Genomic DNA, 11,748 nt, shown 5'->3' with positions numbered 1-11,748 from the left:
AGCTCCACTGTGTGGGGCTTACAGTACAGTACACGTCAAGTTAGGGTGTGCACAGTTAAACATGACGTTGTGTGTATAAATTTGTATCATATTTACCGACACTCATAAGTATGTTATCCTTATCACTGAGCTCTCATCTGATTCTCCGCTTGAGGATGAGCGACGTACCTAGTACAGTTCGACTTTTTGTCTGGATACCGATAACTGTTGAGCTCAGTATTTAGCCACAATACAAATATGAGCACGGATAGTCAGGTCCAGGGCGATGTCGAGTTCTGCACTCTGGGCATGTTCATCCTCGGTATGCTATCATTGCACGGTCATTGCCGGATATATCGCTGCACCACATCAGATACTTACTCACATAGATGATATCGACTTTGGAGGATCTAGACCCAATGTGAAAAATATCATTGGTGGTGCAGCCTCTTATGCTGTAGTCGGTGCCCGCCTTGTTGCTGGAAAGGAACATTCGAGCTCCGTAAGCTGGATTGTGGACGTTGGCTCAGACTTTCCTACCGAAGCTCTAGGCGTCATCAAGTCATGGAATACCAATTGTGTTATCAGAGAAGATCCCGCGAGGCTGACCACTAGAGCATGGAATGGATATGGGCCAAATGAAAAGCGAGGTTAGTATATTCTCTCGTTCTGCAACCGTCGTGTTGTTACGAAAGGATAGATGATAGTGATTCGGAATAGATTTCAAGTATCTGACGCCTAAATTGCGTCTCGAGCCTTCAATGCTCTCTGACTCGCAGGTTTTCTCGAAGACATTCCACATGGTCTGCTCTTCATCTCGTTGCATAACCATTGTTGAAGATATTCTACGCAGACGTCACGATTTGCGGAAAGAGGGCAAGGCCCCTTCCGCCATTGGCGCCACGGAGAGACCGATCTTCGTCTGGGAGCCTGTACCTGATCTATGCACACCGGAAGAACAGGATAAATTCTTGGCAGCAGCTCGAGTAGTTGATGTGGTCAGCCCCAACGAGTTGGAGCTGGGCATGATGTTCGGCCAGCCCGGGTGGACCGAGGATAGCGAGTTCGGTCGCGATGTCGTTACTAGGATCCTCACGTCAGGCATCGGGCCCGAAGGCCAAGGGCATTTGGTAATTAGAGCAGGAAAAGACGGTAGCTACACATTGTCAAGGAAACAGAGGATATGGCTCCCCGCCTACCATCAGCCTGGCACTTCTGGGGCTACAGCTGTTGTGGATCCTACAGGAGCTGGCAATTCGTTTCTGGGGGCTTTGGCACAGGGCATCATCAGTTCAGAAAGAGATCCAGCCCTGATCATTACTTCCGTGCTTGCGGAGTGTGGAAATTGGCAGACTATCACGAAGGCATCGGCAAAACACAGAGATATGCTGGTGGCCTTGATATGCGCCACTGTCGCTGCAGGCTTCGTGGTTGAACAGATTGGCGTGCCCCGTATAACGATCTCAAGCGAGGGGAAGGAATTGTGGAATGGAACTGAATTCACGGAACGAGTCCGTCTGTACACGCAGAGATTGTATCGAACATTCGAAGAGTCTCCCCGAAAGCACTTTCGGGACAACTGACCGATTGGAGAACGCCCTTTTATTGTCGTACAGCCCGCAAATAGATGAAACAAATACCAATCATGCCATAGACCTCTTCCCTCGTTTCCACTGCTCTTCCCACCACGCGCTTTTATTGCTTGGTAGCTTGCTGCTTCTCGTGTTCAATGATTTGCTTGCTCCAGCTGGGAGGGGGGGAAAATGTATCATCAGCATGCGACTCCCACACAATGGAGAAGGGGAGGGTCGTTCACTCACTAGCGACTAGGGAAGAATCTGCCGGGCTCTGGCATCCTGTCCCGATGTTCACGCTCGGCACTGATGCTCCAGGTAACCGCGACAACACCAAGGATAGCAGCGCCCATGATAGCAGTGTTGACTCGCCAGTTTGCAGGCTGAGCATACCAGCCTCCAGCTGGAGACCAGACTTCCTTGGGGTACCTGCGAGATGGATGAGTTAGCCCACTGTAGCAACATCTTACCGCACCACGGTAGAATCAAGCACATACGGGATCTTTCCGCCTCCACCCATCTTTGTCTGTAGAGAGATAAATGAATGGACGAATAAACGGTTTGACAATGGCTTGCGGGAAAAGCGCTATATTCAGGCTGTTTGAAGCCGACTTGACCATCGACGTCCCTCGTCCAGAGAAGCCGTGACGCTAGCACCAAAAATGGCTTAGTGCCAGCATACGATCACCCGATCCCGTGACTTCCACTGAGCTCAACTTTTCTCCAGCGATCAAAAGTTCGCATGCCCGATATACTTGAGCAGTCTGGATTTCCCCATATCCCTGCACCGCATTTTTCTGGACGGTCGTACTCTTTTACCTTGGTCTCTCTTGGCTCAAGCCCCTCGGGGATAACACTTTTGTCCAGATGAAAAGGCTGCAGCTCCTTCGATGGAGCAGTTCGGTCCTTTCACCACGGGCACGAACCAACGGCCGCTTGCACCAGCGTCTATGTGCTAGTTTACGGTATCAATCGACATCTTCGCCTGTTCTTCAAGGCGAAGAACACCAGCTGATTGAAGAGCAACCTTTGCATTCAACAATTCCTCCCTCCAACTCACGACAGTCGAGATACCTCCTCCCTTCTCCCCCAGTTGAAGCCGCACGCGAGTCCGCAAAACTTGCCGCGCTCCATGCACGACTTTACCTCCCCTCTCGATTACCCCTCGAAACACTAGCACGCGCGCTGGTGGACACTTCAGCGGATCCGAATCCAGATTTCAACAATGAATCGTTGGCTACGTTGGGCCATGACCTTCTGACGAACTACACCTCCGAACACCTCATATGCACATACCCCCGACTTCCTCTGACTGTAATCTTTGCGGCCATGTATGCGTATGTCGGACCGAAAACGCTTTCGGCAATGGCTAGGGAATGGGGTGTCGAGATGACTGTCGCCCCTGGAGGAGAGGTTGACCCCGGCCTTTTGCAGTTCAAGAGGGTCTCTCCCGGCACGGATCTTAATTCAGAACCAGTAACAGGTACAGCAAGACCCAACGAACATCGGAAGTCATGGAGGAAGTCGATCACGTCCAGAGTTGTCTACGATAACGAATTCGGTGATCCGGTGAAGGAAGTCGCCGACTCAGCGGTCCAGACTGTCGCAGAATCCAACAACGCTCAAGGCGTCACGGCCGAACAAGCCAGTGCTACTTTCGTGCGCGCCGTCATGGGCGCCATCTATCTGCATGCTGGCCGCCCTGCTGCCAAGCGTTTCTTTGAGCAGCATATCCTGTCACGACACCTCAACATCTCTGAGTTGTTCAATTTCTCCCAACCGGCTCGTGACCTCACCCGGCTGTGTGCGCGAGAGAACTTTGAACGCCCTGTCGCCAAGATCATCAGTGAAACTGGTCGTAAGAGCAGACACCCTGTCTTTGTTGTCGGTATCTACTCTGGTCAGGATAAGTTGGGCGAAGGCGCTGGCGCCAGTCTGATGGAGGCCCGATCGAGGGCTGCTGTGGCCGCCCTCAAGGGCTGGTATTTGTACAGCCCGCTGAACGTTCGTGTGCCCAGCTCGATGGAAGAAGAGGGCGCTGCGCCCTGGAAGCCTGTTTATGTCGACTTGGGCGAGGTGATTGTGTAAGATAGATTGGAAAACGATCCGATGCCAATGTCGCGATGGTGATGTATTATTTTGACATAAATGACTGTTCATGGGACAGTTCGACAAACGTCTCCTTACTACTCGTTTACAAGATCAGGTGTTGTACAGTACGGGCAAATCTATTCTATTCGTTCCATGTCTTTCCTATTTTGTTTATTTCTCTTCTTGTCGTGCCGTCGATTTGGTCAAATGTCCCGGTTCTTTCTTCGTCCCCAGGAATTGAACATCGGAACAGAATGTGAGTAGGAAATGGATACTTACATTAGCAGGTATCAATGTATAGAAGTACCAATAGACTCTTGCAATGTTACTGGGCAGAAATCGAGACATCGGTGCCTAGTACTACAATTCCTTCCCCGGGGCAGGACCCCGAGCATGTACCTAGAGCACTTGATGATACCACAATCACGTTACTCGGGATCGATGATCTCGTCCTTCCAGTCACCACCATTCCTAGAGCTATCTAAATATTCGCCATATTCTTCCCAAAGCTCTGAAATACCCTTCCCGAATAGGCCCCTCCAGAAGCTCTTCGTGTCTTGATTTTCAGACTCCGAGTCCTCGCCTACGTATCCGACCCTCAGCAATCTGTCGTTTAGCATGCCAACAGCACCATTCCCGACCCGCACATCCTCCAACCACGCCAGAAAGTACGCCGTGTGTTGATATCCCTCATCCCACTTCGACGGTCGTTCCTTGGCAGATGTTGGTCGTTTCCAGTGTGGAGGCTCGAGGCCCGCCTTCAGACGAACAAAATCGGCAATACCTTCGATCAAACCACCCGGAGGACGAGGCACGGAGGCATTTTCATCTCCCTTCGGCGCTGCATGCTGGTAGCAATGGACCAGCTCATGGGTCAAGACGCCGGTGATTTCGGCAGTAGGGTCTGGATGTTTTTCCGCGCTGGACTTGATGTATAATAGGGACAAGTGGATTTCCTTATGGTCATCGTCGAGCTCTATGCCGGTGGTGTACGCGACTCCGTCGATATCGCGGAGAAGGACTGTCACGGAGCGGGTGGGTGGGATACATGGTGTGAAGGACGGTCTGGGATATTTCTTGGCTGGGGTGTTGCTCGACTCGTTTGGCGAAAGTGAGGGGGCTGTATAGAGGTGTCGTACAATGGCTTTTAGCGCGGTTTCGAGGGTTGATGCCACATCGGGGACCAGGGAGATGAACGATAATGTAGCCGGATGGCGCAGATCGTTAAGGTGAAGACGGAATTTGGGTCTGGGAAGCTCAGGTTCTGGCTTTGGCGAGATTCCGCCCGATGTCGTTTGGCCCTGGCTGGATTGGAGGTCATTGGGTCGAGGAATGGTTTTGGGGATTGCGGAGGGGAGTGGGCTTATCGAAGATGTCATCACAGCTGCCTCTCTTGATCAGCGCAGAGATTATATGAGAGGTGCGACAAAACTGTAAGATGTCCTAGCTTTTATCGTCCAAAAGTAATGGCAGATTCCAGCTAGGAGTCGGCGCATGTCTGGACACAGATGAGATTCATTAAGTAGAGCCGAGACAGTGGCGTTCAGCCGCATATGCCGTGAGCTCCGGTACGCAGGATATACATTGCGCCCTTCGGCGGAAGTATGCAAAATGTAGGTACAGCTTTAGTACCTACACCTTACCTATACTACTATGTCTGCAGTATAGTACGGAGGGTTCATGCAAACAAAACTGCCAATCAACTTCACAAAGTATCTAAGGTATTTGCAATCAATCTTGTCAACCAACCAAACCTCGAGTCAACAATCTCAATCTCCGCATGTTCATGGTCCAAGTGTCTTTCATTGAAAAGATCCACCTGTTGGAGGGGCGATCGCGGAGTCGAGTCAACAACCTCGGACATGACGTCGAGTTATCTACGGAGTACTAGGAGTATCATTTGTGGACTTTACGGATTACCGAGTCAATCGGGAATCTCATTCAACAATAATAAAAGCGATATCAGAGGTACAGAACCAGTATTATGATTATTCGCGTAGTGAGTAGGTATGTAGAACTGAAGCAGGAAGCTGGTCCTTCGCTGCACCTGGGTGTGGATATATATCTGCACTAGACGGGAGGGGCCACTTGTTGACATAGAGCATTTCTGTTTCTGCGACAGGAAAAAATCCCTAGCTCACCCCTTTCTTCCTCCTTTCCATTTATCTTATCAGCTACACATTACCTTCCATCGATCCACCTCATCGATTGAGTATCGCATTCATACATTATCCCAGGTATGTTCAATCCTCGCCCGAACCAAAGCAGTTGGGTAGCATCGGCTCACCAAAAGCAGGAAGTTGTTGTTTTCCCCCACTCGGTCTCCCTCGCCGTAACCATGGCTCCTGCGACCAGCGGGTAAACAAAGCGGAAAAAGGCAACAAGCAAGTTATTCCCTCGCGACAAGCGTGCTCCGCTACTCCTGTTACTCTCTGCAGCGATATCTGTCCTATAATTTCCCGGCAGACATTATATACATCGCGATTATTCTACATCACATTAGACACTCTCACTGTGGAATACTTTCCAAGCGCTTATCGCCGCGTCTAATCGCTTATCGGACATCTCCCCTCTGTCCATCGCCGCTTTCCATATCCAACTTCACCTCGCCGACTTTACCTCATTTCCCTCCAACCTTCCTTCCTCGTCGCCAGCGGTACCTGAGTGCTTTCCGTCGGAACTCATTGACAGCGGCCTTGACCTCGCGACTGCCTCCCGTTCGACCAGGTATGTGTACTTTCCTTCGTCCTCGTCGTCTTATTGACAGTATATTACCCTCGCCCTCGATCGCCCACCCTCTTCTTCTTCTCTTTCTCTTTCCCATCACAGTTACTCCGTTCCAGAGCGATTCAATTGCTTTTCCACTGTGTTTAACACTGCGTTTCAACCCTTCTCAAACATTACGTTTTCACTCCAAAAGCTCTCTATTTCAGAAGCTCTGAAACCTGTCGGCTAACCATTCGTCATGGAGTCTTGCAGATTAGTGCCCGTTGGTTCCTTGAACCCATCTGCCTGGGACCGTATCACGCTTGCATTGGTCCTCACTCTGCTCATTTCCTGTAGCCCTCACAAGTTTCTGTGCTACCTCTTTACCTTCTGTTACCTCTATGTTCCTCTTGTTGTGACCAAAGCCCAGGCCCAAAATATCATTTCCATGATGGAGATCAAGGCGGCGGAGTTGGTGGCGGCTTTGAAGAATTCCAACATGTCAATCGATACCAAGGTCGCCCATCTCCAATGCGTCAAATCCGACATCAAGCAGAAAAATGTCCCGGAGGGGGCAGTCCCATCGATTTTTGAGTCCATACGCCTGGCAATTGCTTCCCAACACTCGTCCCTGTCCGGAGCCGGCTTCTCCACACTCGGTCATTTTTTGAAGCGGCTACTCATTCAGGAGCTGCATCACTTGGTCGCACTACAATGTCGTGCTTTGTATCCTTTGCTTGTAGAGCGTCTGGGAGATCATAAAGAACGTATTCGTGCTCAAGCTGCGCAATCGTTTACCGACATGTGGCTGGCAGCCCCCGAAGAAGTTGAGCAATGTGTTCTTGGACAGGCGCTCGTTGGCAAAAACCCGAGAGCCAAAGAGATGAGTATGATCTGGCTGTCGAACGTGAGTTCTCCTTTCAATCTACGGAAGGCTTTTCTTCATTTCTGACCATCCTCTTGCAGATGACTAAGAACTACGGTCTGTTGTTTCGCTCGTATGTGTCGAGTCTCGTTGCATGCCTGGAGGATGCAGACAGCAATGTGAGAAATACGGCCAAGAACACTGTTATTGAACTGTTTGAGTCCGTGGCCCTCTGACTGCATTATTTTCGAATGTCTTTTCCGCATACTAACAGTAACTAGACACGCCTCTGAACGAGCCAAGTCCGATCTGAAAAGACAAATGGCTGCACACAATGTTAGAAAATCTTTTGTCAATGCAATTCTTGCAAGCATCGAGAACGGTACTTCCGATATGGATGCGGCCTCACGACCTGTTTCCCGAGCTGAAGCTCTTGTTCATCGTCCTGTATCTCGTGCGGAAACACAATCTTCCAGATCAGTCTCCCGCCTGGACACCCATCAGCGACCAGCTTCCAGAATGGAGCTCGCACAATCCTCTGTTTCGCACACGGAGGCTTTGCCTCCTCGGCCAGTCTCGGTCTTGTCTTCTCGTTCTGACACTCACAAGGAAGTTACGAAGGAAGGTAAGTTTGGTCGTTTCTTCGCACCGCCTTTAACCTCGTTCGATGCTGACTCTTCTGTGCCATTTCTCAGTCATTGGAGCGGAGCGCCCCAAAAGCCGTCTTACTACTGCAAAGAGCGAGCCAAACTGGGCTGCTGTCTCTCACACGGGCCCCGCGGAGGTGTTGCCTCTGCCAAATTCTCGCCCTGCTTCACAAGAAGGTGAAAAGGTCGACGCCCTTTATGTTTCATCGTCAAGACAAGTCGACGAAATGTTTCGTGACATGATGCCACACTTCGAAGGTCGCGAGTCTGAGGACAATTGGATACGTCGTGAAAAAAATGTTCTCACCCTCAGGCGCCTCACCCATGGCAACGCGCCAGACGATTATTCCCCGGCATATCTTGCCGGTTTGAAATCCTTGTTAGACGGCATATTCAAAGTTGTCAATTCACTTCGTACCACTGTCTCGACCATGGGATGTCTCCTCATCCAAGATATTGCTAAGCGATGCGGTCCTCGGATCGACTCCATGGTCGAAATCATGATGCAAAATCTGATCAAACTCTGCAGCGGTATGAAAAAGATTAGTGCCCAAAACGGTAATGCCACGGTCGATGCTCTGATCGAAAATGTCACTTTCACAACCCGTATTTTGCAGCACGTTTCCGGAGCTTGTCAGGATAAAAATGTCCAGCTTCGCCTTTTTGCGGCCGGTTGGCTCAAAACCTTGATCCAAAAGCAAAGTCACCATAAGAGTTCGATTGAACACGGTGGAGGGTTGGATATGATTGAGAAAAGCATCAAGAAATGCCTTGCCGACGCCAACCCTGGTGTGAGAGAGGCGATGCGCGGTACTTTCTGGTCGTATTACCCCGTGTGGCCCAACAGAGCCAATGAGTAAGTGTCCCTCCGTCTCGCATAATGTACTACACTGACTAACCGCGAAAAGTATTCTCTCAAATCTTGATCCCAAATCCCGTTCTTTGTTAGAAAAGGACCCCGCCAACCCCAATGCGCACCAAACTGCCCCGAAGGATTCTGCCCCCTCGCGCAAGGTACTGGCAAGCAGTACATCCTCGCTCGCAGGGCGTTCTGCTCTGAAGGAAGCGATTGCTGCACACAAAAAGGCTCGGCTCGCACCAGCAAAAGCCGTGCCACCTCCTCGCCCCGAATCCGCGCAGTCGGCTTTATCCGACAAACATTCTTCGGCTCCACCCTCTTCCAAATCATCTGTTCGGACAGTGCCAACAGGCACTTCTCTATCTTCACTTTCCTCTGCGCCCGTGCGACCAGCGGCGAAGCCTCGCCGACCTGAACTCAATCGTCCCGCGACTGCGGACCCATATGCTGCACGCCGGTCTGTCGCAACCGACTCCAGCACAAAACACGGCAATCGGATTGACGGCTCTCCAAGCGCAACCAAGTCAAAATCTTCTACACCATCCTCGAAATCTGTTAGCAGCACCGGATCTCGTGACAGGGCTGACCCTGTTGGCACAACCAGAGATCGGCCCAAACGACTTGTCATCTCTAAGACGCGATCCCACGACACGCACACCAGACAGCATTCAAAACCAATACCAACTCATTCGAGAAAGAATTCGAATGAGAGCATCCCCCGTCAGTCTCCGCTCCGTAGCGAGTTTTCTGTCACTGTGGGGACCCCGAGTTCGCCGAACAGTGTCTCACTGGAGACACCCTCTACGCCTCGCTCGCATTTTATCCAAGATTCAGGCAACTTGATTGCCATCTCATCACCAGCCACCCACATACAACGTACACCTGTTGAACCGGATGCAAGTGCGGACGATTCCCGAGAACATGCAGCAAAAGCGACATCTGTAGCCATTTTCGAAGATACTACACCAGCCAGATCAGATCGCGATGATATTCATGACGCAGCCATGACACTGACCGAGAATCAAACCCCTCAGCCCTCCAAGGTACATTCTGATTCCCCTATTGTTTCCAACAAGAGGGTAAGCAATCAGGATGAATCTGCCCCGCATCTTACTACTGGTTTGGGGTTTCTGACTGGAGCAGGTTCTGTCCCTGAAGCATCGGAACTGCCGAATTCCGACGCTCAAACGGATCAGAGCCTCTTCGCGGACCCTTCTTTGCCAGTAACTCATCAACCCGACCCAGTCGCAGATCCTTCGAAACCGTCCGAACTATCGTCTTCTCTTATGGTGACTGGGTCTCCATTACGGGCGGCCAACAATGAAAATGATATTGTTATCGACTCCAAGACAACCCACGTATCTTTACCACATCGATCTCCGCCAAAGCACAATGTCCTCGGAGAACTTACCTCGAATGAGCCCTCGCAGCGGGCCAACAAGCAATTTCGACACGCTGCGAACAAACTTGAAGATGAAACAACGACACCAATTGACGACCCTTCTCGTCATCGCTGGAAGAAGGTTGAGACAGCGGATCGACGGACGAGTATCAGCCCACGTTCCAAGGATCCCACCAAGGCCCAACAGATGCTCGACAAAGGCATTCAACGAATTCGCACAAAGACCATGGATATTCTTGGATATCGCAAGCTGCAGGGTCTTATCAAATACCATGATTCTATTTTTAGCAATGAGGAGAAATACGACGAAATGTTGTTGGCGCTGTTGGACGAACTGGAAAGTTCGCCTGACGAGAAGAGGCAACCCCTCGGCCGACCCCTGGATCTGAAGACCCAGGTTCTCCTCACGATTCGATTTATGCTTACCCACAACAAAATTTACTTCTCGGCGTACTGTCCCAAGGCTCTGGGTGCCTTGGTGCTCGCTCGCAAGTATTATGATGCCAATTGTCATATCGTGAGCGGGTTAGAGGAAACGGCCGATGATATTATTGCCCTTTGCGAGCCTGCTGCTGTTATTGATTCTGTTTTGGATGTTATCATTACGGAGGAGAAAGACGATCAGGAGTACCGGTCGATCCTAATGGGAGTTAGTGTGTTGACTCGGATTCTCAGTCGTCTGAATGCGGACAAGTGTCGCGTACCGGAACTGCCTTTGGAGCGTCTCGGACAGTTTGCCGCCAGCAAGTTAGCTGATCGCCAGCCCGATGTGAGGAGGCTCGCTGTTCAACTATGTGTGCAATTACACGGAATGGTCGCCAACGAGGAGGAGTTCTGGCGAGTATTAGGTCACCCTCGGGAAAATTCCCGAAACTTGTTGACTTATTATATCTTTAAGAAGTGAGGAAGCGCTGTATTTTATCACCAACAACATCATTATCATCATCCTTATACTGCATGGCTTTACCGTTGCACGTTTAGACCTTACTCATCGTATCATTAGCACGTGCTGACTACAGGTCATCCGTCGCTTTATCGCCTCACTCACCTGGACCTCGAGAGACGACGAGCACTGGGCCGAGCGTAAGTTCTCTTAGCTATCATTTAGATTAGTAGTCGCGCAGTAGGGATCCCGGACTCGCCAATCAGTAAACTGTTGCTCGCTCTTTCAGCCCCTCTCTTGCCCGCCCCCATAATGTCCTACTGAAATTCCCTTCGTCGGTTCTCCTAAATCCCAACTATAAGGTATGCAGTGTGGCATATTTAGTGTTCTCTCGATCGTTATGTTTTGGCACATGCTTCTGTGACTTCGTGCTATCCTGCTCTTGTGGATTAGCTCTGTCGGAAACGAAGTCTGAGAGACGCCAGAACGCAGTCGAGGTGAAATGATCATAGACCGACTGGCTGACCGATCAAAATTTTTGTATCTAGTAACTCACTAAATACCAACGAGTCCCGTTCTGCTACAGTGCAAATAAAATCATGTGTCCAGCGGAGCATTTAGACCCTAGTTTCTTCTCGCGCGTCTCTTCGTCCTGCGCCTTACTTGTTTTATTCCGGACCTTTGGCTGTCAGCAAGGCTGTATCAGCACACTGAATGTGTAAACAGGACAGGAAACCTTTAT

General features: G+C 50.5%; 5 protein-coding genes across 5 annotated transcripts; 3 read left to right on the top strand and 2 right to left on the bottom strand.

The window, feature by feature from the left end:
- Nucleotides 1-237: 237 nt before the first annotated feature.
- Aspvir_008630 (ribokinase family protein) lies at nt 238-1,562 on the top strand (the record flags this gene model as incomplete). The annotated part of the gene is made up of 3 exons (XM_043271798.1): nt 238-301; nt 369-629; nt 700-1,562. 3 exons carry the CDS (start codon nt 238-240, stop codon nt 1,560-1,562), a joined length of 1,188 nt encoding a protein of 395 aa, XP_043127733.1.
- A 236-nt stretch (nt 1,563-1,798) lies between these two features.
- Aspvir_008629 (uncharacterized protein) lies at nt 1,799-2,073 on the bottom strand (the record flags this gene model as incomplete). Its single annotated transcript, XM_043271797.1, has 2 exons — nt 1,799-1,982; nt 2,051-2,073. 2 exons carry the CDS (start codon nt 2,071-2,073, stop codon nt 1,799-1,801), a joined length of 207 nt encoding a protein of 68 aa, XP_043127732.1.
- A 347-nt stretch (nt 2,074-2,420) lies between these two features.
- On the top strand, nt 2,421-3,641 carry Aspvir_008628 (mitochondrial 54S ribosomal protein mL44; the record flags this gene model as incomplete). Its single annotated transcript, XM_043271796.1, has 1 exon — nt 2,421-3,641. The coding sequence occupies one exon, from the start codon at nt 2,421-2,423 to the stop codon at nt 3,639-3,641; it is 1,221 nt and encodes a 406-aa protein (XP_043127731.1).
- Nucleotides 3,642-4,072: 431 nt separating this feature from the next.
- Nucleotides 4,073-5,023, bottom strand: Aspvir_008627 (basic secretory family protein; the record flags this gene model as incomplete). The annotated part of the gene is made up of 1 exon (XM_043271795.1): nt 4,073-5,023. One exon carries the CDS (start codon nt 5,021-5,023, stop codon nt 4,073-4,075), a length of 951 nt encoding a protein of 316 aa, XP_043127730.1.
- A 1,586-nt stretch (nt 5,024-6,609) lies between these two features.
- Nucleotides 6,610-11,027, top strand: Aspvir_008626 (uncharacterized protein; the record flags this gene model as incomplete). The annotated part of the gene is made up of 5 exons (XM_043271794.1): nt 6,610-7,257; nt 7,317-7,435; nt 7,497-7,840; nt 7,911-8,718; nt 8,771-11,027. 5 exons carry the CDS (start codon nt 6,610-6,612, stop codon nt 11,025-11,027), a joined length of 4,176 nt encoding a protein of 1,391 aa, XP_043127729.1.
- Between the last annotated feature and the right edge of the window lie 721 nt (nt 11,028-11,748).

This window comes from Aspergillus viridinutans (genome assembly GCF_018404265.1).
Source record: "Aspergillus viridinutans IFM 47045 DNA, scaffold_7, whole genome shotgun sequence".
Classification (NCBI taxonomy): Eukaryota; Fungi; Ascomycota; class Eurotiomycetes; order Eurotiales; family Aspergillaceae; genus Aspergillus; species Aspergillus viridinutans.
The sequence above is the reverse complement of the archived record's forward strand: the minus strand, read 5'-3'. Positions and strand labels throughout refer to the sequence as shown.